The following is a 25,448-nucleotide window of genomic DNA, read 5'->3' as shown; positions in this document are numbered from 1 at the left end:
TTTTGTCCTCTCTTCCTGCCCCCTCTATCCCACTCTGTGTTCCCTCCCTCTCACTTACCCAGTGTCCTGCTTTGTGTTACCCATCCTTCTTCCTGTCGATTTTTTCCTATTGCTCTATCCCTCTGTCCTGTTCCCTTCAGTGTTTTTTAGTGTCTGTATTTCTGTTTGCCAATTACTATTTTTTTGTTCTCCATCTTTCTGTAATGCTCCTCACCCTCGCGTTTCTCTGTCAGTCTTTCCTCTTCCACGTACCTCTGCTATTCCATATCCTTACATCTCCTTCTCTTCTATCACATTGTCTTACTCCCCATCCCTCTCTTTTTCTTTCTACCCTTCTGATGTGTGTGTCCCCCAGACCATCCTTTTAAGTGTCCCAGTCTTTCTCCCTACACTGCAATATAATTCTTCTTCTCTTGCTCTTTTTGCTCGCTGGTTTTCTCTGTCTTCCTCTATCTTGCTGCCCATCTGTGGTTTTTAACCTTTCCCTCGTTTCATCCTGCTCTCTGTAGTGATCCCGCCCCTCCCATAGCCCCACCCACCCGTGGCTGGGCCCACGCCCAGCATGGAACCACACTTCCAGCCTAAGCACACCCCCAGGCCTTCATCGACCCCAGCTCTGGTCCCGCCCCCCAGCCCTGGCCACACCCCCCAGCATGGTCCCATCTCGGGCCTGCTTCAGACCTTCCCACCCAGCCCCGTCTTGGCCACACCCACATCCCTTGCCAAGGAGACGCCCCTAAGTATGGCTCCGCTCTCTTTGGGCCGCGCCCCCCGCCCTGTACTAACCCCGCCCAGAGCCCTGACCACGCACCTACCCAAGCCACGCCCTCTGTCACAAAGCCCCCGAATCCCGGGCCTCCCTGAGCCCTGCTCCTAGCTGAGACCCCACCCCGGCCACGGCCCTAGCCCCAGCCTAGACCACGCCCCCAGAACTGTCCCCGCCCCTTGCCTACACCACAGCTCCACCCCTCACTAGTCCTGGCCCCAGCCACAGCCTCGATCACACCCTCACCCGAGTCCCCGCCCCTTGTCCCTCATTGGCCCACCCCAACAGAGGCCTCATCCCCTGGTACGACCTATCCCTCAGCCTAGACCACACCCACCCTCCTACATTAGCCCCTCCCACAGCACAGACCACGCCCCCAGGCCTTTATTAGCCCCACCTTGACCTCACGCCCAGACCCACCATAATGTGATTAAAAAGGGAATAAAAAGTGAATCAACCTGAATACAACTTGAATAAAAGTGAGCAAAAAGTGACTAAAAACCAAATAGTGAATTAAACTGAAGAAATTCAATGAAAAGTGAATAAAAGCGATTATAAATTATGAAAAAGTGAATAAAAACAAATGAAAGTGAATAAAAAAATTCATGAGTGTTTGGACCAGAACACAAAAAGATGGAATAGATACTTTCAGACTTATTTTTACACTACCTGTAAACAGGCCTCAGTAGACAAATGGGCTTGAATTCGAGGCTCTTTGGTAGCACTGTCCATAACTTCATGGAGGGGGGGGGGGGAAAGAAAAGTACCTTCAAGGGCTTTTACTGCAGATGTCTTGTGATGCTCAATAAGTTCCCCCTGGCCGACGGGGGCCGGGACCATGGTGCCGTGGGGCATCCATCCCAGCATGGGAATGGAGAGTGAGCGTTGTGGAGCAGAGCCTGAGCTAGAGCTGTGGCACCATCCTCTGCAGCCTGCGGGACAGAGGCTGCGGGTGCTGTCCCCCTCGTCTTTCTAGCCTTTTCTTAGGGGTGCACGTTCCTGTGTAAATGGCAGTTACTAAAGTGAAGAGCTGCTGCTCGGGGTAGCTTTCCTCATTTTCTTGCAGGTGTTTTCTGGAGGGGGTGAAATAAAAAGGGGGATGTGGGGGAATCTGGGGGTGGATGGTGTCATTTGGGGCACCCCAGTGTCAGTGGGCGGGGGGACGATGATTCGGCAGAGGAGCAGGTGAGTAGAGGACTCGGGTTCCTCTGAAGAAAGGGGGGTAACAGCTTGATTTGGGGCTGATTCGCCAAAAAGACCTTTCCGTGACGGGCTGTGCGTGTGGAGCCGGAGCCGCTGCGGTGGCCTCAAAATACTACAAACCCACTGATTCTGGGTCTGCAAGGGTTGGGGCGGTGGGAGTGCGGGATGGGGGATACCCCCCCCAAAACTCGGCACAGCAGGTGGGGGCGGCGCCGCTCTCTGCTGCCGTCCTGTGTCCGAAGTTCGGTACTGCAGCCCGGGCTCTTCGCATGCGCCGCGGCGCTCTCGTAGTCCCCGCTGCTGTTCGCCGGAAGTGGCGGCGCGATCCTGCGGGCCGGTACCGCGCGGTCGCCGCTGCCTCCCGGTGAAGAGTCGCCGCCGCCGCCGCTGCTCCGCGCTCAGGCGTCGGCGGGCGCGCGGGGTGCTCGTGGCCGCAGCCCGGTGTTCGCGCACCGGTTCTGGTCTTGCCGGCGCGCCGTCGGCGAGTGTCGCATGCGCAGCGCCCGTCAGCAGCGCGGCGGCGCGCAGAGCCCGGGTCCCGGCAGGGGCGGCAGCAGGTGAGGTCCGAGCCGACCAGGGGTCCGGGGCCATCGGGGAGGCGAGCGAGCCCGCCCGCTCGCCCGCCTCTCCCTTCGGCGGGCGCAGAGGCGCTTCTCCTGCCCGCTGGCTGCCCGTCGCGGGAAGCTTCACACCGGCCGGTGCAGCAGGGTTGTGGTCTGTCGGAGGCGAGCCGGGTCAGGAGCGTCCGGTGCGCTGGATTCTCCCTTAATCTCCCTTGATTAATCTCAGGCGCCTCGGAGGCTCCTGCCCCGGCATCCTGCGCCCTGCCCCTGTGCTTGTCTCTGCCTTTGCCCTGGTTTCAGCTGTAGCAGAGTTAATTCTCTTCCTAGGATCTGGTGCGGTGTTGTGTTTCGGCTTTACTCTGAGGATAGCGCTGGTAAGGCGCCGATGTTTCAGTTGTTGCTCAGTCGCGGTTACCCCGATCGAGGACTTTTCGGTCCCTCGTGCTCTGCCAGTGAGGAGGGGCACAAGAAGCCGGGAGGGAGCAGAGACAGGACACCTGATCCAAACTAGCCAAAGGCGTATTCCATACATCCCACAGCACGTCGTGCTCGGTCTAGAAACTGGGGGGAGTTACCCGGGGGGTGCTTAATTCACACTGCATCTTCCTTGATAGGGAAAGGGGCGAAGATGGAAATACCCGTTTAGAAACTAGCCAAGAAATTCCCTGTTTCTCGCTTCCGTTCTAAAATTGCAGTTATCTTGGAAATGAGACTGTGTACTGTAGCTTTAAGATGCTGAAAGACCTGGAGACTGAAATTCTTTCCCCATGAAATCAGTAAGGTCTGCAGCAGCAGGGCTAATTGCCCTCCTTTTGTTCTTCAGATAGACCTTTATGTGTTGTGCCTTGGTGGACCCCAGCTAATCACAGCTTTTCTATTGACTGTCAGCGAGGATTTCAGTTGCTGCTGCTGCTCTCCTGGTTTCCCCGGGTTTGGGCACATGACTTGCTACCATAAAGTGAGACAAGGAAGTACAAAATTAAATATAATGCTTTGTAAATAAGAAAATTTAGTTTTAAGTAACTTTAAGCTTGGTGGCTTTGTATATAACAACAAAACTTTCCAAATCTAAAAAAGCCCAACTAAAAGAACATAATAAGGGTCCTTGTATAAGATAAATCATTGTAGCTGACGTAGTTTTAGAACCTTATGACCTTCGTACAAGATTTATTGTAACCAAAACAGAACTGTAGCTAAGGAGTACCTGAAACTAGCAGATGTTCAGCAGGTACTGTAGCGAAGTTAACTGATAAGTAGAAGGACAAGGAGAAATCACTCACTTATGTCAGCAGTGTTACCGAACTAGTTAAGCTGGTGTAAGCATTTATCTACTGCGCATGCTTCAAAAACTTCCAGAACAAGAGTTCAAGGAACAGCCAAGTGATGAAGATTGTTGGAAGAAGTAAAACGACTACCAAAGACCACTACCACGTTGTTATGCGCATGCGAAAATAGGTGTGGAATTATGTAAAACGATTATCGGACAACTAATGAATATGTATGACGTTTATCGGAAATGTAATGAATATGTATGTTAAGCAACAATATAATCTGTTTGATGCTTAAACGAGACACACATTAGGAGGAGATACCCCGTGTCTCCCGACGCCGCAATAAAGAATACCTGCTTGTCAACTTAAACTTTGTTGGCAAGGTCTTAACGAGTTCTACAAATCAAAAGTCATTAGGTTTCTTCATAAATGCTTACTATTGTAGATGCAGAGACACTGTTGTGAGGGAGCTGATGCAGATCTTGATCTGTGTTGCAAGGTGCTTGTAAACAGGAGATGCATTGAGTTACCAGACTGGGTGGCTTTAGGGCTTCTCTAGTTTATGCCAAGTCATTTCAAGTCTCAATCTGTTGAGAACAGGCAGAATCTTTATTTGCTCTGCAGCTGACTTGCCCTGGTCATCGAGCTGAAGGCTTTAGATCTAGGAGCAGTTGATCTAAGGCTTGTTCACGTCATTTTATGCCATCTAAAAATTATGCTGCCTAAAAATTAAACTGAGTTTCTCTCATTAAAGCTTTACAAATGCCCTTTAAATCCTGGTACTTCTAACGTATGAGATAGCTATGGATGGCCCAGTATGCAGCCTATGCCTACAGCACCCTACAGTACAAAATATGTATGACCTTATTGGTCACTCCATGCAGCTAAAAATGAGTGTAGTGTCATAGGAGGTTATTTGAGAATGAATTGAAAATGTTCCAGGACTTGTTTCTGGAGAAGTCTCTCGTTTGTATATTGTCCTGGTGCTCTGTGGCCAGGCTCCTGGCTGTGAGTTGTCTGTGCAGGTGTCTAGCAGGCTCCTTGCTTTGTCACAGAGTCGCATCCCTTGCTAATGGCTGCAGTTGCTGTGAGTGCTGGGTTTCATACGTACGTTTTTTTGCAGGGGATTGTCTCTTCTGTGAAACACTTGCATGGGATTTCTACATTAAAAAACCCACTATTTTGTTTTCCCCTTTGCTTGCCTGTGATGACCAGGAAGAAGAAGAATGCCTAGGAGAGATGGGTAAAGAAGAGCAGGGGGAAGAAACAAGACCAGAAAAGCAGTGCGGAAGATGCCAGTGAAGAGCAGGGAGAAGAGAAGCAGCAGCCTCCAGCAGGTCAGGCAAGAAACTGCCCCTCCCAGAGCAGAGTCCCAGAAAAAGGAAGAGGGTGAGAAGTTGCAGTCTTGGGTGAGCATCACGCTGAAGGAATGGGTCTTGCGTTTTGGTGTCTGAGAAGCTGAATTGTGAGAAACGGTCTCTAGGTTTGGGCAGGCCTTGGTCAGACACAGCAGTGAAGCAGCTATTTATTTAACATTTGTGCAGAAACGGGTGTCCTGGCAAGTAGACACACACAGCAGAGGCAGAACTTTGATTTAGATTTCCTGTCCCGTCTGCAAGTTCCCTCCCTTGTTTCCCCACTGGTTGGGTACTCCAAGGTTTACAGCCTGTCCAACGCGTGTAATCTACGTGCCGAATGTTCCGCATCTGGTTACACCTCCCCTAACTCGATTTCATATGCCCCTTCCTCTTATTTATGTATCTCCTTTTATGGTTTGATTTCATAACTCTCTGGCAGACATATAGTACCCCAACTTACTGTTTAACCAGCCTGCACCTGCTTGATTTCATAGGTGGTACAAAGGTAGTATTCTTTTTAACCACAGAGTGTATCTTTCATCCAGAGATGATACTGTCTTTCACCACAGAGTGTGTTTTTCTAAGTTACAGTATCTCAAACTCTTTGTTTCATTTCCCTAGTAACTTAGCCCCAGCCCCAATATTGCAAAGCTTTAATATTACAAAGCCTTAATATTGCAAAGCCCCATCCCCGATGTGTGAAAACAACACTTTCTCTCACAGGGCATTCTCAAGGTGGGATGGCCATGGGTAAAAAGCACGCTGTATTTGTGGCAACATGCTGATCCCCAGAAAAAGCAGCAGGCAGGTTTCAGGGGTATTCAAAGGCCATCCAAAACCTTTAGAATTCTCAAATGCTGCTCTAAGTAGCCTGGTGGGGGAGTGGAGGGTGTGGGGGAATGTCTCCTTCATAGGTTGACCCCCTGAGGAGGAAAAAAAAGATGTGTAATTGTTAAAATTCCCATTATATGCCTCCCAAAGTATAGAGGTGATGACCACGCTGGGAACGCATGCCACACCAATTTCATGGTCAATGAGTCTATGGTATTACAAGTCATTACCATGAAGTACAGTGAAACAAGAACCTTAGCCCAGGCCCCCTAGCCGATAGACACTAAACCAGCAAATGCTGTCTGCAAGTAAGATACGACATGCTGAAACTCTGACACCTGTTAACTGTGTACGCTTGAGTACCATGTTAAAAGATGATGTGTATGTTTGCAGCTTGGGTGCACAGCGGCCCCAGGGAAGTGATTTATCCAATTGACAGCTACGGGCAGTTCTGTGGTCAGAAAGATACCCCCAGTGAGTGAGTACTCAATGCATTCACATACCTGTGTTACTCACACAGTGTGAATAAGGTGTGAGGTTTCAAGTTTCTCTGTCTGCTGGGGGTTCTCTTGGGAAGCTGAAGAAACAGCGACACTCTTACTGTATTTTTATACCAAATAAAGGTCAGAAATAGATGAGTTGCTCGGTGCCTGTATAGATCCAAATTACTACTATAATGCAGTTGTTTTCATCATGCAGAGAATATTTTTGGTAGAGTATCAACATAGCTTAAAGATGGCATCACTAATTGCATAGTAAGTGACTAGCTGGCACAGCTTCTAACTACCCAAGTTTGAATAGTTAATTCTTTTATCCACCTCGGAGCAAGAATAGTCCTAAAGCATTGTTGCCTGGTTCTTAGTTTTTCCTAACATGCACCAAATAACAGAAAAGACCATAAGGAAAAGCTCTTGGGTTTTTTTTTCTGGTGTTTACCCAGTGCCAGTAGAGAGGAGACTGAGAGGTCTGGGAGGCAGGCAGCTGTAAGCATACCTTCCCTGAGATACCTGCCGAACGGCTTGGTTTGCTTGTCTCTGTTTCCCAGTGGTTTTAAATTCTGAATTGTGAGAGTTAAATTAATCCATCGATACTGACAGAGCACTTCTACGTGGAAGTAGCTGTTCAGGAAGGGAAGATGTCACATCCATATTTCCTCTGAAAATCTAAGTGCTTTATGAAACAGAATTTTAAAGATAGTTTGTTTTTTTCCCCTCAAAAAGTAAGTGTTAGGCACCCTTTATGCCCTTGTCACTGTCAAGAAGCTAGAGGCTCTGCAGGAAGCAAACCAGAAGCTAGTGTCTGGTAACAGCTCTTTGCTGCTTCTTTCTTTTCCCATTTAGTTTTCTGGGGAAAAAACCTGAAGAAGCCACTGTCCAAAGGGCAGTTCAGAAGGGAAGGAGCAGGAGATGGGGAGTGGAACAGAGGCAGAGCTAGGACCTCATATCCCCCCAAGTTTTTGTTACAGAGGAAACAGACTAAATGGTGTAAAGAAGACCTGTTCCACCCTCTAAGGTTCTTCACAGCAGTTTTTGGAGAGGCCAACTTCCTGAAGAGGAAAAACTAGGAGCAAAAGTTGTCATGTTGTGTGTTCCCCTCACTGCACCCCTTCTCCGCTCCCCTTCTCACCCCCAATTTGCCCTTGTGCCCTCTCAGGTCAGTACGAAGCAGTGGACAAGTGGGTTTGGGAGCCTGAGACACACAGTGTTGGTGCACTGTGTGGTGTGTAGGCAGATGTGCGTCTCTGCTATCATCCACTCCCATTCCTTCTTCCTCTTTGTTACACTCGCGTTCCTTCTTTCTCTTTGTGAATCAAGTCTTCCCTTTAGTTATTTTTTACAATGTGATTTCCAGTTCCTATTCACAAATGTCCCTCCATCTATACGATTTCTGGAGAATAATACAGCTGCTGAGACTGCATTTTGGCACTTACCGGCTTACTGGTTGAGGAGTTTATTATAAAAATATAAGCCAAAAGACACATAATGCAACCTTCTGGGAAAGCAGGAGTGTTCATGGCAGTAGGCCAGGAGGCCCCTCTGAACAAGTCCCTCTAGTCCCTAAAAGTGGAGGTGTGGGATGTGCTTATCGTGCCTTCAGTGATGCCATCGTCAGGTTTTTCTGATGTCCTGAAAATAAGCACTGTGAAAAGCTAACCCAGGACTATGGTTTTCCTAAACCCCTAAGGCCTTAGTCTGAGAAGTGTTCCTTGGAAAGTGATCACAGTCTCTGTGTTTTGAGTCTTGTGCTTGGAACAAGCATTCACAGCAATCTCACTGAGGAGTAGAAGAGAGAAGCTAAAAACCAAGCCAGCACTCACAGCTCATGCAAAAACCCATTTGAACTCGTGTGAATTCCATGCGGTCAACTTAATTCTACCTTGTGCTGTCATGCAAGTCTTCCGTAGGCCTCTTTGTGTCTACCTGTAATCCATCCCTTAATCTGCATGTAATCTGTAAGGTTGTTTTGCCTCCTGCAGAGCACGGTGTAATCATGGAATACAGCACGATTTCATTCTAAAGAACACAGACCTAGTTCTCGGTGGCTGTTTTCTTGTGTCACACACATATTTAAACTTTCTTTCCTGCTGTTAAAATCAGCAAGTGGGCTAAGTCCTAAGGAAAAAAAATGATTTCATTAATGGCTTTGAGCAGCTACAGATTATGAGCACTGTCAGGAAGCTATTGAAGGGCGATGATGTTTCAGTCCAAAAGTTTATTCTGTTGATTTGAAGAAATAACAGCTAATGTCAGTGAACTGGTTTTGCCAGGATGCGTGTTTTGTTACCGGTGCACCACAGAACATACCCTGGTCGGTGAAAACAGTTTAACGTTGTAAAATGTCAGGCAGTTGAGCTAATCCCAGTTTTAAAGGGAGCTTGAACATGCAGTGAAATTCCAGAAGCTGTCAAGTGTGAGGATTCTGGGGTTCAAACTCCTCAGACTGTCCCTTCTTTACATCAAAGGAGGTTTATCAGGGTTACGAGCAGATGCTACTGTTATCATTCTGTTTCCTGGCCAGCTGCTTTTGGGTTTCAACCCTAAAAACATTTCGATTGATTTGGGTGGCACCTTCTGATCAGCCAGAAATAGGCAGCTTTCACAGTGTAGCATTTGCCGGTAGTGATTTTGCATGCGGTGCACACACAGTATGTTGAGTGCAAGCAGAGGGACCACAGAGTTTTTGCAGGGGTGTTTTACAGACCTCACTGCTCAGAGGCAGGACTACAGATACCTGTAACAGTGCCTGGGTTGTTTCAGCTTAAAACCATGCTGTGAAAAAACCTTCTCAAAAGTTATCATTCTTTAGCTAGCATAGTTCTTTAGACCAAATGCTTCTGGTTTCAGAGATGTCTTGGCATGAAACACCCAGGGTCTGCTTGGAATTTGGGATTTATTTGGTTTGCAATATGACCAATCACGATAATAGAATTTAAATACCAATATATGGTGTCAGGTTTTGAAAGGTAGGATGTACAAGCACCCATGATTATAGCATTACTTATCTTACATCCACTTCCGTAGGAACAAGACCATTTTGTTTAACATTCTGAAATGTGCCAGCCCCGTAGTGTTAATAAACCTACAGTGCCCTACAACACAGGTGAGTGCAATATGGAGATGACCTATTTTCCCTGCCTCTTAGTCATGGTGCTTAAGAACTAGACATACATTTGTTTGATTTAAAAATTCATATCCTTCAAAATATAGCATGGTTAGTTTATACCACGGTGTACCTGTAGCCTCTGGGTGGTCAGAAAAAATAAACAGAAATGCACAAGATTGAGTATTTTGGATAAGAGTTGACAAAACGAATGGTCTGTTTAGCTGAATGCAGCAATCTGTAACTTCTGAATTCATCACAAGCAGATATTCAGTAGTAATCAGTGCATGCAGAAAATACTTCTGATTGACATCTAGGGTTTTCCAAACTAGACATGTTCAAGAAGATGTGTGCATCCCCAGTGACAGGAGTATCTGGGCATGGTTAGAGCCTGCGGCACTTTGAAAAGTGAAGATCTTGAAAGCTTGTTCTTGCCTTGTGCCACAAGTCATACTCCCCTGGCTGCAGCATCTCGTGAAGCTGGGAAATAAACCTAGGCATGGAGCTTGTGTGGGCAAACATCATCCTCCTGATGTGTTTTACATGAGACGGTTTCAATGACCTGCTTTGTTGGAGAATTGCACAAACAGCTACGCTCATCTGTTCCATCTTCTAAGGCAACAACTTACGGCATGGCGTAGGCCAGGGGACTTAGGTGAAGGGCTGCTCTGATGCAGCTTTTCTGCCAAAGTAATCGTACTGTGTGACTAAACTGCAGGTGACCGAGTATGGTCTTGGCCATCCTGACAATATTCAATGAGGTCCAGTATTAATTTGGATGAGGGTTGTTACATGGTCACCAATTTACTGATTACAAATGTTAATTGTCTTTATTTGACTATCATTTAAAAATGCTTCCCATTCCAGCTTGCCCTTACTTCTGATCCCTGTCCTTGATAGGTGTTTCTGGCCTATCAGTTAGTGTGACTGTACGGACTATTTGACACAGCTGAAGAGATGGAAATCTCCAGCAAGGAAGAGCAAGAACTTTCTTAACACTGACCAGCTGCTGTCAGAATGGAAACTTTCTCTATCAGCAGCAGATTTGCTCCAGGAATCCCCACCTGTTTGCATGAAGACACTGACATTGTTACCCTGCAGTCTTTAGACTCTGTTGCTGGAACAATCCATCCTGTTCAGAAATACTGAGGTCATTGTGTGGGATTTGACTGGGGCTGTGGGCAAGTTGGCAGTGGTCACGAATCGAGTAAGGTGAAATACTTGTTGAAGGAGAGTTTGGGGGAGCAGAGTAGTTATTTTGTTTATTTCTAAACATACAACATCTCCAAAGCAGAGAATGGTTTTGGTTGGTTGCTCCTGCAGGTGGTTAATTCTCCGGTCTCTTGTGAAAACGCTTGTTTGATAATTCCTCTTTTGAACTGCAAACAAGGTCTTTCATTCCTGTCCCATTCATATCAAACAGCAGCAGGGAAAAAACCAAGAACTGGTGTGGGAAGAGCTTCAGTTCTTGAGTAAGACAGTGGATTTGCAAACTGTTATTATAGTTCACTGGATCCACAGACAGCATGTTTCATTGCCTGTTTCATAGATGGGAAGCTGAGATTAGAGTAAAGCATATACTTTTTAGTTACCTGTTGTCCCAGCAAGACAAAACTCTTCTTTGTTCCTTGGCCTGTGGGTAGTCCGTAGGACTGTAGCACTCGTGTAGAAAGACCCTCTTGCAGCATCCGCCCTGTTCTGAGGATGTTAGTACAAGATCTTTTTGCAAAAGTCCTTTAGGTGAATCATGTATGATGGAATCCCTTGAAGTGAAGCACAGGTTCATGCATGATGTCCTCTTGCACTTGGATAGCAGAGCTTTGCAAAGGGTGTTTGGTTAGCACAGCTCTGGAAACAGCGAACAGCCTTCTGGAAAAGGCTGAAACTTGCTCAACAGGTGGACTTCAGACTACCTGGGACTGTTTAGGAGCACCGAGGAGTCAGAATGGCTGTACACTTGCACGGTTCCAGAGCCCTGCAGAGCCTTCAGGGTCAATGGGACAACTGCTTCTCCATTACATGAATCATAACTTCTGAGTGGATACTTCCATCAAACCCTAGTCCTCGCTTGATTTCTCACATAAATCTGGTTCATAATGGCTGTACCTCAAGTGCTGAGAATTTCATTGCTGGCATGTGCACCCTTCCTATTTGTAACTAGGGGACATTCATCATTAGTCAGTAGTAAAGTCACCTCTGGGTGATTTACACAAAACTGTGGAGCTGTATTTGACTAAAGAGACCTTGTAGAAGGGTTGAACAATTTTACCTGCGAGACCTTTTCTAAATAAAGTTTTTGTTACAAATGTAATAGAAGGACATGAGGTGTGTACTGTGAAAGCAGCGACTGCACCACCTCGCTCAGTGCATGGCTGCTGAGGGGAGCAGAGGAGGACCCGGCAGATGCTTTTTCCTGGTGTTAAAAAAAGTTTTGGTTTTTTTTTTTTTTTTTTTTTTTTCCAGCAGACTGGAAGCTCTGCAGATCCACTAGGATGTGTAGAGCCAATGGAGATACAGGCGGTCCTTGATGTGCCAGGTAAGGGGAGAGACTTTGAAAGTATTTACCAAAGCAGTTTAGAAGTACACACCGAGGAAATCACGAGTGCGTTGTTCCCTTTCCAAATGCTGCAGTAAACATTGCTGAAGGCAATTCCATAAAACAGGGCACTTTTACAGGTGGCCTTTTTTCTCGTTTTTTGATTGCACTGACTTGCAAGAGTTAGAATCATAGAATCATAGAATCGTAAGGGTTGGAAAGGACCTTAAGATCATCTAGTTCCAACCCCCCTGCCATGGGCAGGGACACCTTGCCCTAAACCACGTGGTTCAAGGCTCTGTCCAACCTGGCCTTGAACACCGCCAGGGATGGAGCATCCACAACCTCCCTGGGCAACCCATTCCAGTGCTTCACCACCCTCACTGTAAAGAACTTCTTCCTTATATCTAGTCTAAACTTCCCCTGTTTAAGTTTGGACCCATTACCCCTTGTCCTACCACTACAGTCCCTAAGGAAGAGTCCCTCCCCAGCATCCTTGTAGACCCCCTTCAGATACTGGAAGGCTGCTATGAGGTCACCACGCAGCCTTCTCTTCTCCAGGCAGTTCTTACCCTTCTCTACCCCCAGTGTGTCTTCTTTTCTTGCAGCTTTGTGTCTCACAGTGCCCAGACAGGTTTGTGACCTACATTGATGTTCAGGCTTCCTACAGATACAAACTCGATCAATGGAATTACTTCAAGCAGTTCTGCAAACCTGGTTTTAACAGTCCTCTCAAGGTCTGTATGTATCAGGAGGTGATGGAATCCTTTTTTTTTTCTTCAAGCAATGTGTAATACGTATGATTTTACTCCGCTAAAGCAAAGCTTTGAATTATTCTGATTTCACCACATAAGGAGCTGTCCCATACATATGCTTTGACAGTGATTTAATCAGGGATGAAGGACTTGTATGCACATCAAATCCCTAACTCTTTAAATGATTACTGTTTGCTTAAAGAGTATCTGCAGCTACACATGTGGTTGCGGTACTGTGGCAAGTATCGTTTAGTACTTAAGCACTCCACAGCAGTAGAGCAGAGTGCCTCAAACCAGTTCTTAAGGCTCCTGAGTTATCTAGAGCTCCACAGTAATTTAGCTAGGAAAAGAAATCTGTCTTTCATGTAACTGCTTTTGGACTTAAATGTACTGTGTTTTTTCTCCCATCTCTAAACCACCTTGTAATTCAGCTCTGTTAGTTGTGTTAAATTCTTACTCTTCTTTAAGGAAAAGTAAGGGGGAGGCAGGTAACAATTACCCGGTCATTACTGCCTTACCTGCCGATCCAAAGTGAACAGGTCTTTTCTTTTTTGTCACGAGAAAAGTAAAGAATAATCTTTTCCCAAATCACATTGAGAGGTTGGATTCTCACATCATGAATGTATCTTGCAGCTCCACCAGTCAAATTTGGGGAGGAGGCTACAAAGTCCAGTTTGAGGCATTTTCTCAGACTGGGTGAGAAACAAAACTGGCGTAGCTCTTCTGCTATGTACTCAGCATTCCTATTTTTCCCCTTTTTAGTCTGTTGCTCGAATTCTACGTGATGAAGATTGTCTTTCAATGATCATTCCAAGCAGGCCTTGTGAATGGTTCTATTTCTTACACACATTGTAGCAGATTGTAAGTGTTCACATGAAAGCACAACTCCAGTCTGAAAAGTGTTTTGTGGCAAGATCGCGAGGAGCTGACTGTTACCTGGCAGTAGCATCCATTCAATTTTAAACAGCTTGAAAGTATAAAGATTTATTATTATTTTTTCTAACTGCCATCCATGGACACTCGGAGTATGATTGGGTCAAGTTGAGGTCTGTCTTTCTTGCTCTTAAGCTTTACAGCGCAAACTGTGCCTTCCAAAACATGTGAGCACCCAACCCAACCTGTTGGCAGGAGGAAATGCCGCGAATGTAGGAGGGCTCATCTGGGCAGCTGTTGAAGTTCAGGTGGTACTGGAGCCCAGTTACAGTGCAGCTTGCTTTTCAGTGCTGCACATAGTGCTGGCTGTGCAGGGAGGCAAAGGAATTAAGGGGACAAAAACCTGGTTTTGTCACTATGGTCAGCAGGTGTTTCTGAGTAGATAACCACAGGTCTCAGAGCTCAAGAGTATCTGTCACTGACCTAGAAGCTCATGCAAATAAGAAACTGCTGTTTATTTTTCCCTGCTTTAAAATAGAGATCATGTAAACCAGGCACAGGCTGTCAAAAGAGAAAATAATGGGTTAAATGATAAACAATTAAAAATCTGTGTGAAAAATGCTGTACTGACCCAAAAGACAGAAAATCATTTGCAAAGAAGCTATTATCTTCTTTTAGACTACAGCAAGAGGCGAAGATTACAGAGGGAGGACAAGAGACATGTTACTTAATTATTTCCTGAGAATAACTGGGGGGGTAGATATTCCAGACTGAATCTTGAGCCCAGGCATCAGTGCTTATTGGAACCTGATAAGGAAAGTGCAGAACTGTTAAAGGTGAAGTACAGCTGCATAGGAGGACTGCGCTGCTCTTCCCTTTGGAATGAAAACAAGGTCTTCATGCAGCAAAGAGCAGGGCAACATAAATGAGTATGTAAACATCTCTCCGTGTCTCTGTCTTTTATAATCTCCTCCTCTGTCTGCCTAACCAATAGTTTCTGTCTTTTTTCCGTTGCTTCCTCTCCAAGAATGTCTAGTGCTGGTGGCTGGTACTTGAGCTCACCTGGCATATGAGGAACTGACACTTGCTGTTATGTATTGTTTTGGGTGCTAATACCATTCATGAAGAAGAAGCCGCAGTTTTTGTAAGCTGCCCAGATGCTGACAGAGAGTAAGTTCTGCATTTATTACAAATTCTTAAACTGCTACAGATACTACTGTTGTTATTCAGTAGCACCTAGAATCTCCAGGTGAAAGCTGTGATCTCACTGTGCTTGAGCTGGGACAAAAAGTCCCAGAGCATAAAAATCCTAATTTTGAATATAATGGCTCTTCCAAGACTTGTCAACATTCCATTAGATAATCAGCTGAAAAACAATAGACCTTGACTCTGAAATTGTTTAAATATGTTACAAAAGACAAGCGACAAAAGTGGAGCTTGACATGAGGTGTAACACTTCTGGTTTCTTTTGGTATTTTGGATAGTTCTTAAGAGATGCTTCCCAGACTTCTCCATGAAGAGCGGTGTGCTAACCGTGGCAAATCAGACTACATTCAAAGATGGAACAGGGAAAACAAGAAATGTAACCGATCTCAGGGAAGCTGCAAAGTAGGTTTTACCCTTCTTAAGTGCTTGTTTGTTGGATTCTGGGGCTGTGAAATAATATAGGAATTGAAAAAAAATGATCAGAATCTGTTGTAGCAAACGTCTGAGGGCACCCAGACAAGACTTGCTAGTAGATGGTTTCTGTGCCTGAGCACTTGCAAAGTTCCCATCAGGAAAACCAGCACTGTGGGCTGCAGAAATGAGCAAGGAGCCAAAAGCTTTAGTCTGCCTCAGAATGACTGTCAGTTTTTAAAACATTCTACTTGGTTTTCCTAGTAAAAATTAGTACCAAGGAAGTTAAAGGAGGTTCAAAATGAAATCCTCATGCAGCAGGACTCGGGCCAGCCAGTAATGGCCTCAGCTCTTCCTTCCTACAACGGCCTTTCTACTAACTTGGGCTGTCCTAGTACTTTGGCATCTCACCTCATCAGCATGCTCCTGTTTCTAGCACATGTCTAAAGGTCAAAAGGCAATGTCCTGGGCTCTGATGCCAGACAGCACCTCCCTTGCAGAAGGACAGCAAGCATCTCCAATCCTGGGTATCAACCAGGATGAGAGAAAACTGCTGCAATAGCCTCCCTTTTCCAGCTGCTCTCCATCCTCAGACTGTATGGAGCACAGGGGTACCTTTTCTTACCTCTTGATCTGAGGCTACATTCTAGCACCTTACCAGCACTGATAACACCCGCACCTTATGAAGTTTCCTTCTTTTGGATTTTAATGTAAGATTCTGATGGGTATTTTTATGTTTTTCCAAACTCACTTTGGAGTGTGTAGGGAATTGAAAAATAGATCATGTACATGTTTGTTCCCAAACCTACTTTTAAACTCTGCTGTGATGTTGTTATGGTTCTGTACATGAGGTAAGGCTAGCACAGCATACATGCATACAGTATGGTCTGGAGTAGCTTTTTAATATCCTACAAGGCAGAAACCCAGGAGGTGCTGTCTTCTGTTGCAGGACCCATCTGCGTGGTAATTCCAAAACTAAAAAATCTTAATTAAGAGACTTTCAAACCAATTGCAGTTGCTAAATGTCATTGGTATCTGTATAAAACACATCACGATTTCCAAATTCATACTAGCAGTATGTAGTTAAATTCATTATAATACATAAACCCAATATAACTCCATAAATCCAGTGCAGCAGGCAAAGCAACTTAAAGAACAAAACATATTGAACAGTTAGCTTTATCTTGCCATTATTACTCAATAATCAGCAATTAGTAAAAATGCAGCACCAAAAGAAAAGAAGTAGCTATTTTGCTGAAGCAAATATGTAAGTATATGTGCATGAACAGCCATTCTCTCTAGATCCGTTATTGAAATCAGGCTTATAGTGCAGATTCTTTCAAAGGAGATACTGCTCCACAGATGGGCTGGAGAGAGAATTGACCATTTCTTGAACAGAATTTCTCAATACTGAAGCCAGTTTCCACATTTCAAATATGATACTTTTATAAGGAATTGTTGTTACTTTTAAAGTAGTCAGATAGAATTTTCTTCACACATTTCAGCAAATGACAGCATGCATCAAATGATTTCTGGGCAAACATATTAAAGTGCCAGAGTTTGGGTGATAACAGTGAAGGCCTGATGGTGAAAGGAGGCGGGATTAAAAATTAAATATGGACTTGCTCTGTTCTTTTTATCATACTCCCAAAGAACTGTTGCTTTCAAGGCTCAGTTTAAGGGAACTACTCTATTAAGGACAGTTGTTGCCATGTATTCATTCAGTTTTGGTGTTACTCGGACTCGTGCAAATCTGAAGCTGACTGTAGATAAAGGTAACTTACTGCTTTCAAGAATAGAGTCAGAAAGTCCAAAATGACAGCTTTTTTTTGAGGAATACATTCTGCATTTCAAACAAGCCATTCAGAAAGGGAACACACGTCATGCTGGGAAGCCTTTAAAGGGGTAGGACTTCAGACCAGTTTACAAAGGTTTAACTAAATAAACTGATGTTCTTTTTCTTGTCCCTCCACCCATGTGGCTTAGTTTGCCCAAAATGTCTGGTTTTGATTGATTGTGATCAGGCTGACCCATTTTTTATCTTTAGTAACTGGCTAAATAAACCGGGAACGTTCAGAAGAGAAGTTCCTGAACACAGGCAAGAAAAGGGATTCACTTCTTTTGGGTCTATTCTAATACAAAATTCTGATGTGACACCTCAAAACTCTGAGAAATGGAATGTTCTGTGAAGCAAGTGAGCTGGATCTTTGTTGGATGGAACCATTGTTCACTTTGCTTTATTCGCATTGCTTTAGAAGCCCCCCCTGAGTAAAAAGGCCTTTTGCAGTCATTTTTTCCTTTCTGACTTGCTTTCTGGGAGTGAAATGAAAGCAAATACTTCCTTACCACAGACTTGATAAAGACACTATAGATGTCTTTCTGGGGGTCCCACTGATGGCTCTTAACAGTTTCTTTCTATGCATCACTATGCCTGATCTTTTTTTTTTCCGACGGGTAAAAAGTCACTGGTTTTCCTCCTAAATTGAATTCTTTTTTTCTAGGAAAGCTCCTCAAATGTTACTTTACTAATATTGTTTCTTTGCAAGCAGGGATTTTAAACGGAGGACATAAACCAGCAACCTCCCCACTCACAGGTATTTCTCCAATTTAACTTTCTGTGCTGTAGACTGGGCCATGGCCTGAAAAAGGCAATGAGTTGGTCAGCCAGTGTAAATGACCAAACCAGACCTGTACTGGTCCCATTCAGACACCCTGAGAACTTAGTGTGTGCAAACATTTCTGGCTGTGTCCTGTGAGATCATCATATGTAATCTATCTGTTTCTAGCAGCAGAGAGCCCTGAGGATATATTTCATGAGGAATATTTTGAAATACGTTTCTACAAACCATTCTCTTACATGAGATGAAGTGACCCTCATTTGGAGTAACAGGCATGCAAGAAAGATTCTCACACTTGTTTTCCCTGTGTTTCTGTTTCTTGTCTTTCTAGTGGGCTGTTCATTGCAATGATTGTGAGTCTGCTCTTCCCTGTGTTATTGAGGTTCACAGCTGGGGTTCTCTTCTGGATTTTCATCTTTGGTGTGATTGGAATTATGGGTTATGGTAGGTGTAATCCTCCAGCCTCTGAGGCTGTTTTTCCTTATTGCTTAATTTTGCGTGTTTGGGTTTTGCGTACCTGACGTGCTGAGGACAAAACACTTCACTTGTCAAAGATTTAAAAAAACCCCAACCTTGTCTCTGCACTCTTCAGAAACACTCATTTTATATTGATTGTTTTTTAACAGGCATCTGGCATTGTTACTGGGAGTACAACCATATTAAAGGAATACCTGGATCTGACTTCACTGTTTATGATACTGGATTCCAGAGAGACTTCAGAGTGTGCCTGCAGCTGAGGCAAACATGGTTAGCATTTAGTAGGTGCCCTTTAAACTTGGTATCTGTTAATGGATACTCAGGAGATTCAGTCACTGTCTTGCTACAGTTTCTGCCTTGTTAAGTCTCCTCCTCTACATACGTTGCTCATAGAAGTAAGCAGAATTCTCTTTCTTATACAAAGTACAAAAATCCACTTTTTTTTGCTAGGCTACTAGTATATTTGCAAGGGGACATAATGCAGTCGCACTAGTGATGAGAGTGAAAAACGCGTATGTTACTGGCATGTGTGTCTATGTGTGAGGACACTGGGGGGGTGTTTGGGGCACCCCCAGTGAAGCTGCTGCAGGTGCTGCGGCTGCTGGGTGCCCGCAGCGGGGCCGGGCTCAGCGTCCCGGGGGTGCTGCTGGAGCTGCTGGTGCTGGCCAGGAGTGTCGCCTGTGGCTGCTCCAGGGCCTTCCCCTTCAGGTAGGGGCGCACCTAAAAGGGTGGTGATGGGGGCAGCACCCATGGGTGCCGCCTATGACTCTCTTCTCCCCCTCCCCCCCCAGTGCTTGGAATGAAGCGCTCTTCCTCCTCCTGCAGGCCATGACCCTTGGCTTCCTCATGCAGCACTTGGGGGACACACGGGGAGAGGTAAATGGGGTCTATGGGGCACCCATGGGTGCTCCTTTGCCTTCATTATAACACCCCCCCCTACTGTTTCTGCAGGGGCGCTGCTGGCGGCTGGTTACTGGGTATTACTGGGAGCCCTCCTCTCCCCCCCTACCCCGCCCTGGGCTCATCACCTTCCTCCAAGTGGCCAATCTGCCCATTGTCATCCTCAGCAGGGTGAGGGGGTCACCCATTGAGGGGGGGTTAAGCCCTGGGTCACCATAAGCCCCCCCTGAATTGACCCAGTAGTTTGTTCCCTCCTATTCAACCCAATGGTTCATTCCCCCCCCCCAAATCTACCAGATGGTACATTCCCTCCACCAATTGACCCAATGGTTCATTCCGCCCCCCCCCGAAGTCAACCCAGTGGTTCATTCCTCCCCCCCCAAATCAACCCAATGCTTCATTCCTCCCCCCTCAAATCAACCCAGTGGTTCATTCCTCCCGCCCCCCAAGATCAACCCAGTGGTTCATTCTCCCCCCAAAATCAACCCAGTGGTTCATTCTCCCCCCAAATCAACCCAATGGTTCATTTCCCCCCCCCAAATCAACCCAATGGTTCATTCCTCCCCCAAATCAACCCAATGGTTCATTCCCTCCCTTATTCAACCGAATGGTTCATTCCTTCCCCTTCCAAATCAACCCACTGGTTCATCCCCCCCCCCCCCCCCCAAATCGACCCAATGCTTCATTCCACCACCTAAATCACCTCAGTGGTTCCCCCCCCAAGTCAACCCAATGGTTCATTCCACCACCTAAATCACCTCAGTGGTTCCCCCCCGAAATCGACGCAGTGGTTCATTCCTGCCCCTTCCAAATCAACCCAATGGTTCATTCCCCCCGCCAAATCGATCCAATGGTTCATTCCACCACCTAAATCACCTCAATGGTTCCCCACCCCCCGAATCAACCCAATGATTCCCTTTCCCCCAATTCAATCCAATGGTTCATTCCCCCCATTCACCCCGATGGTCCCCATCACCCCCAATTCAACCCAATGTGTGTGTGTGGGGGGGGGTCCTTGATGTGAAGTGTCCATATGTGACCCCTCTCTTCTGTCCCATCCCCCCCCAGCCCAGCTCCTTCAAGCTGCCACCAACTACCACCAAGGCCACACAGGGCAGCTCTCGGGGGTCACCACCACCCTCCTGTTCGGGGGGGCCGGGTGTGGGTCTTCCCTTCAGGTGAGACCCCCCCACCTTGGACCCCCCAAATCCCCTTTTCCACCCCCGCCAATGTTCTTCCATCTCCAACAGGACACAGGGCACCCGCTCCTGGCCTTGACCTTCACCACGTCAGCCGCCTGCAATGGGCTCCCATTGGGGCAGCTGCTGTATTATGGGGGGGGGGGGTGTTGAACCCCCAAACCTCCCCCTCACCGCAAGGTGGACTGACCCCGGATCCCCCCATAACCCCCTCCAACGGAACAAACCGGGGGGTGGGGTGTTAAAAAGGGGGTTTTTGTGGGGTCAAACATCCCCCCGTTAATAAAATGGGTTTTCACTGGTGCTATGGGTCTAATTTGGGGTGTTTGGGGGCATTTCTGGAGGGTTTTGAGCTGATTTGGGGCCAACTTGGGCTGTTTGGGCATAATCTGGGTTAATTCCAGCCGCTTTGGGGCATTTTGGGTGGATTTTGAGCTGCTTTGGGGACTTTTGGGGCATTTTGGGGCATTTCAAGCTATTTGAGGGCTTGTTTAAGACCATTAAAGCCACTTTGGGGGTCATTTGAGCTGGTTTGGGGCAAGTTGAGTGGGTTTTGGGGCTTTTCTGGCTGGTTCAGGGTGTTTTGGGACACTTGCAGCTGCTTTGGGGCATTTTGGGGGCACTTGGGGTGAGTTTTGGGGCATTTCTGGCTGTTTCCGGGGCATTTTGGGCACTTCGGGGTCAATTTGGGTAATTTTTGCTCTTTTGGGACAATTCAAGCTGGTTTTGGCTGAGTTTTGGGTCATTTGGGAGGGTTTGGGGGCATTTGGGGGTGCTTGGGGTGGGTTTGGTGCATTTTTGGGTGGTTTTAGGGCCGTTTGGGGCACTTTGGGGCAGATTTGGGTCAATTCGCGCTGGTTTGTGACATCTTTTGGCAACTCCAGCTGGGTTCTGGCTGATTTTGGGGTAATCTGGGCTGGTTTGGGGCATTTCAGGCGGGTTTTGAGGCAATTTGAGCTGGATTTGGGGCATATCAGTCAGGTTTTGGGGCAACTTGAACTAGATTTGGGTAATTTGGGCTGGTTTGGGGCATTTCAGGTGGGGTTTGGGGCAACTTGAGCTGGATTTGGGGCATATCAGTCGGGTTTTGGGGCAACTTGAACTAGATTTGGGTAATTTGGGCTGGTTTGGGGCATTTCAGGTGAGGTTGGGGGCAACTTGAGCTGGGCTTGGGTTATTTTGGGTGGGTTCGGGACCAATTTGGTCACGTTTCTGTAGGACACTTTATACACGACGGAGCCGGACGTGGTCGGATCAACGTGAGGGGTTTCAATCCGCGCGCGTCGCCGCGGGCTCCAATCAGATCGGGCCCCATTCACTTCGCCCGACCCGCGCCGCTGGGTCCTAAAGCCCGACCGTAGGACATAGAATCCCGCAAAGGGTTGGGCTGGGTGGATCCTTCTTTCCAATATAGAATCATGGAATAGTTTGGCTTGGAAAGGACCTTAAGATCATCTAGTTCCAACCCCTGCCATGGGCAGGAACACCTCGCACTAAACCATGTCACCCAAGACTCCGTCCAGCCTCGCCTTGAACACTGCCAGGGATGGAGCATTCACAACTTCCTTGGGCAACCCATTGCAGCACCTCAGCACCCTCACAATAAAGAACTTCTTCCTTATATCCAACCTAAACTTCCCCTGTTTCAGTTTGAACCTATCACCCCTTGTCCTGTCACTACAGTCCCCAATGAAGGCCCCTCTCCAGCATCTTTGTAGCCCCCTTCAGACACTGGAAGCTGCTCTGAGGTCTCCATGCAGCTTCTCTTCTCCAGCCCCAATGTTCTCAGCCTGTCTCCATACGGGAGGTGCTCCAGCCCCTGCTCATCCTCGTGGCCTCCTCTGGACTTGCTCCAACAGCTCCATGTCCTTCTTATGTTGAGGACACCAGAACTGCACACAATATTCTGTGGGTTGGGTACTCCAAGGTTTACAGCCTATCCAATGCATATAATCTCCATGCCAACTGTCCTGCCTTTCCATCTCCCCTCACTCAATTTCATACACCCCCTCGTCTTATTTATCTCTCTCCTTTCATGGTTGGATGCCATCACTCTCTGGCAGACATGTGGTACCCAACTTACTGCTTAACTCCAGAACCACTTTGCACCCACTTAGTTTCATAGGTTGTACAACAACAGCATTCTTGTTAACCACAGAGTGTGTCTGTCACCCAAAGATGACATCGTCTTGAACTAGAGTGTGTGTGTTTAAGCCATGGTATCTCAAACCCTCTGTTTCATTCCCTGAGTAACTTAACCCCAGCCCCAATATTACAAAGACTTAATATTACAAAGCCTTAATACTGCAAAGCCTTAATATTGTAAAGCCTTTATATTACAAAACCTGAATATTATAAAGGCTTGCCCCCAATATACAACTACAGTACTGCTTGTATCACACTGGGCATCACAAGAAAGGTCTGCAATGGTACCACCAACATGGCAATCTATCCTTGCTTTCCCACCTATAGCTCCATCTCTGTGTTGCCTCTCTGATAGCCACTCTTGAGCATCATGCATCACAGATGTAATCCTAGAGCAAATCCTGGAGTCTTGGCTTTATTGAAGAATCCTTTTCTCTCTTTGACCTTTTCTGTGTTATAGACATCACCCAGCACAAGAAAGAGACCTCATCCTGCCTCTTTTAACCCAGCTGGTGGTTTGCCCCACCCCTGCCCCAGGGCATTGAGGGAGGGGCTGTGGGTGGTGCCTGGGGTATATAAGGCTCAGTGTTTCAGCTGGGGGCTCGTTCAGCTTTTGGGCTTCAGCAGGGTCAGTTGTCTGGTGTTTGCTTTGTCTACTGTAGCTTTGGAGCCTTGTGATATATTGTGCTGTTGTTGTTTGTTGTTTAATGTGATGGAATCAGCTGAGTGAAGAGTTTCAGGTCTTGTAAAGCTTTACCAATGTATGTATTAATAACTACCTCTGTAAGGTTTTGTAAGGTATTATATTTACAGGAGGTGTTTGGGTCTTCTAAGGTTGTTTATTCTTATGTTCTATTGTTTCTATTACTGGGCATTGAATGATGTCTTTACTGAAGATAGAGTTTTGAGGTTGCTTTTTATTGCTTTTGTTCTGTATTGGGTTATTAAATGAAATATTTACTACTACAGAGAACCAAAGTAGAGCAGTGATAAGAAGGTAGAACTGGAAGTCATTGTTCATGTGTTATTTGTTGGTTGTTATTGCTAATTACCTATACATGTGGATCTCATGGTCAGTTCTACAAACATGCCAATCCATCCATGCTTTGCTATCTAAAACTCTCAGTACTACTCCTATATAAAACACAGTCAGGTGTCCTGGAGCAGAGCTCTCACAGTGCCAACATCCAGCCCTTGCTCTTAATCCCAAGGTGCCAGTACAGGAAGCTACTGTTGACTAGCAGTTACACCTGAGCACCTCCAGAGTGGTGCCATCAACAAGGCAGTTGACCCTAGCTTAAAGCACTACAGCCCCCTAAAGGCCCTTATGTATACTGCACTTATGTTGAGTGCTCTCAAGTGTCCTGAAGCACACCGCACAGAGTCCAACTACCCACCCCCTGCTCCCACAGCCAAGGAGCCAGAAGAGAAACCTGGTGCTGGGCATCACCTACACAGGGTGAGCTCCACAATGGTGCCGCCAACATGGCAATCAGGCCTTGCTTAGCCACCTAGAACTCCATCTGTATACTGCTTCTGTTGGGTGCAAACGTCCAGCTCCTGCTCGCATGCCTGAGGGGCCAGGACAGAAAGCGGGGGTTGGGCATCACCTACACATGGAGGCATCCAGAATGGTGCCACCAATATGGCAATGAAGCCTGTGTAGGTGATGCCCAGCACCAGGTTTGAGTCATTTACACAGGCATCAGCCATTCTATGCTGCAGTGAACGGACTGTGCTAGTGACATCAGTCCTCCACAGGCAGTAATAAAAGGGTACAAAGGAAAACAGGGGGAAACAATAAGGTCTAAAGACATTTTTCAGGGTTCCAGCATCTTTTTGGTACTCCCTGATCTTCTGAAGTGCTTTGGTGATGCTGGATTGGATTAGCAAATAGGTTTAGACCACTCCAGTAATGCTTTTGCTGGTCTAATGTTATCCATTCTCGTTTGGTTTTTCTCAGCCTTGATGCTGCTCTTGTCTGCATGTGATCATCCAGAGCAAGACTAGAGGGAAGACTGCTGGAATCCCTTCCATCCTCTTCCTACGTACCAGAAACTTGATCATCTGACAGTAAGTAATATTTATATGCTTCTGTTGATCATCCATAACCTGTACAACTGCCTTATTTCCAAGTTATCATCATGTATTACCCAGAAGCAACTGCGACATTTTGATTCAGCTTTGTATATACATAATGATGAGAAATCTGAAGCATGTTGATATCAGACTCGAATAGATCTGGAAAAGATGTTGTTCCTTATGCTCCTGCTGAAGCGTGTTTAGAAGAGATCCCAAGCAAGGATGGCTCTGTCTAAATCACAAGTAGTATTTGTTTGGGACCATTTTATTCCCTGGAAAGGCTTCTGAAGACACATATCAGCGTATTGGGAATCTGATGGGAGATGTAAAGGCCTTTGCTGATGTTTATTGGGACTTGAATGCTTGTGGTGGAAGGGAAACAAGAAAGAAATAGTCATGGAGTGGCCACTGCAGGTTGGAAGGGTTGCATTGGTAAGACACGTGTTGTCCTAGTCCTTGGAGGCTGAGTTGGGAGAAGGTAAATGAATGGAGCGATTACTCATAAGCAAGAAAAGGGCTGATAATGTCTCCTGTTCAAGATGGTGCAAACAAGCTGAGGAATGGGTTTTGGATGGCAGATCCTTGTATTGCTTTGGGTTTGATGCTGTATTGTTTGAGTCTTCTTCTGCTATAGGTCTATCAATTTGTGTAATG

At 46.3% G+C, this 25,448-nt stretch overlaps 1 protein-coding gene across 9 annotated transcripts; it reads left to right on the top strand.

The window, feature by feature from the left end:
• The first annotated feature begins 2,228 nt into the window (after positions 1 to 2,228).
• LOC115615693 (choline transporter-like protein 5) lies at positions 2,229 to 20,870 on the top strand. Of its 9 annotated transcripts, XM_030504159.1 has the most exons (13): positions 2,229 to 2,526; positions 5,019 to 5,212; positions 12,056 to 12,128; positions 12,737 to 12,865; positions 14,435 to 14,685; positions 14,784 to 14,926; positions 15,241 to 15,364; positions 18,323 to 18,435; positions 18,618 to 18,738; positions 19,260 to 19,344; positions 19,420 to 19,539; positions 20,442 to 20,546; positions 20,619 to 20,870. In XM_030504159.1, the coding sequence occupies exons 6-13, from the start codon at positions 14,914 to 14,916 to the stop codon at positions 20,718 to 20,720; spliced, it is 783 nt and encodes a 260-aa protein (XP_030360019.1). In that variant the 5' UTR covers positions 2,229 to 2,526; positions 5,019 to 5,212; positions 12,056 to 12,128; positions 12,737 to 12,865; positions 14,435 to 14,685; positions 14,784 to 14,913; the 3' UTR covers positions 20,721 to 20,870. The 9 variants fall into 9 exon arrangements, with proteins under 9 accessions (XP_030360019.1, XP_030360017.1, XP_030360022.1 ...); XM_030504157.1 differs by lacking the exon at positions 14,435 to 14,685; XM_030504162.1 differs by lacking the exon at positions 14,435 to 14,685 and having other exon boundaries at positions 20,437 to 20,546.
• Positions 20,871 to 25,448: the final 4,578 nt, after the last annotated feature.

This window comes from Strigops habroptila, chromosome 12, assembly GCF_004027225.2.
Source record: "Strigops habroptila isolate Jane chromosome 12, bStrHab1.2.pri, whole genome shotgun sequence".
Taxonomy (NCBI): Eukaryota; Metazoa; Chordata; class Aves; order Psittaciformes; family Psittacidae; genus Strigops; species Strigops habroptila.
This window is presented reverse-complemented; position numbering and strand designations above follow the sequence as displayed.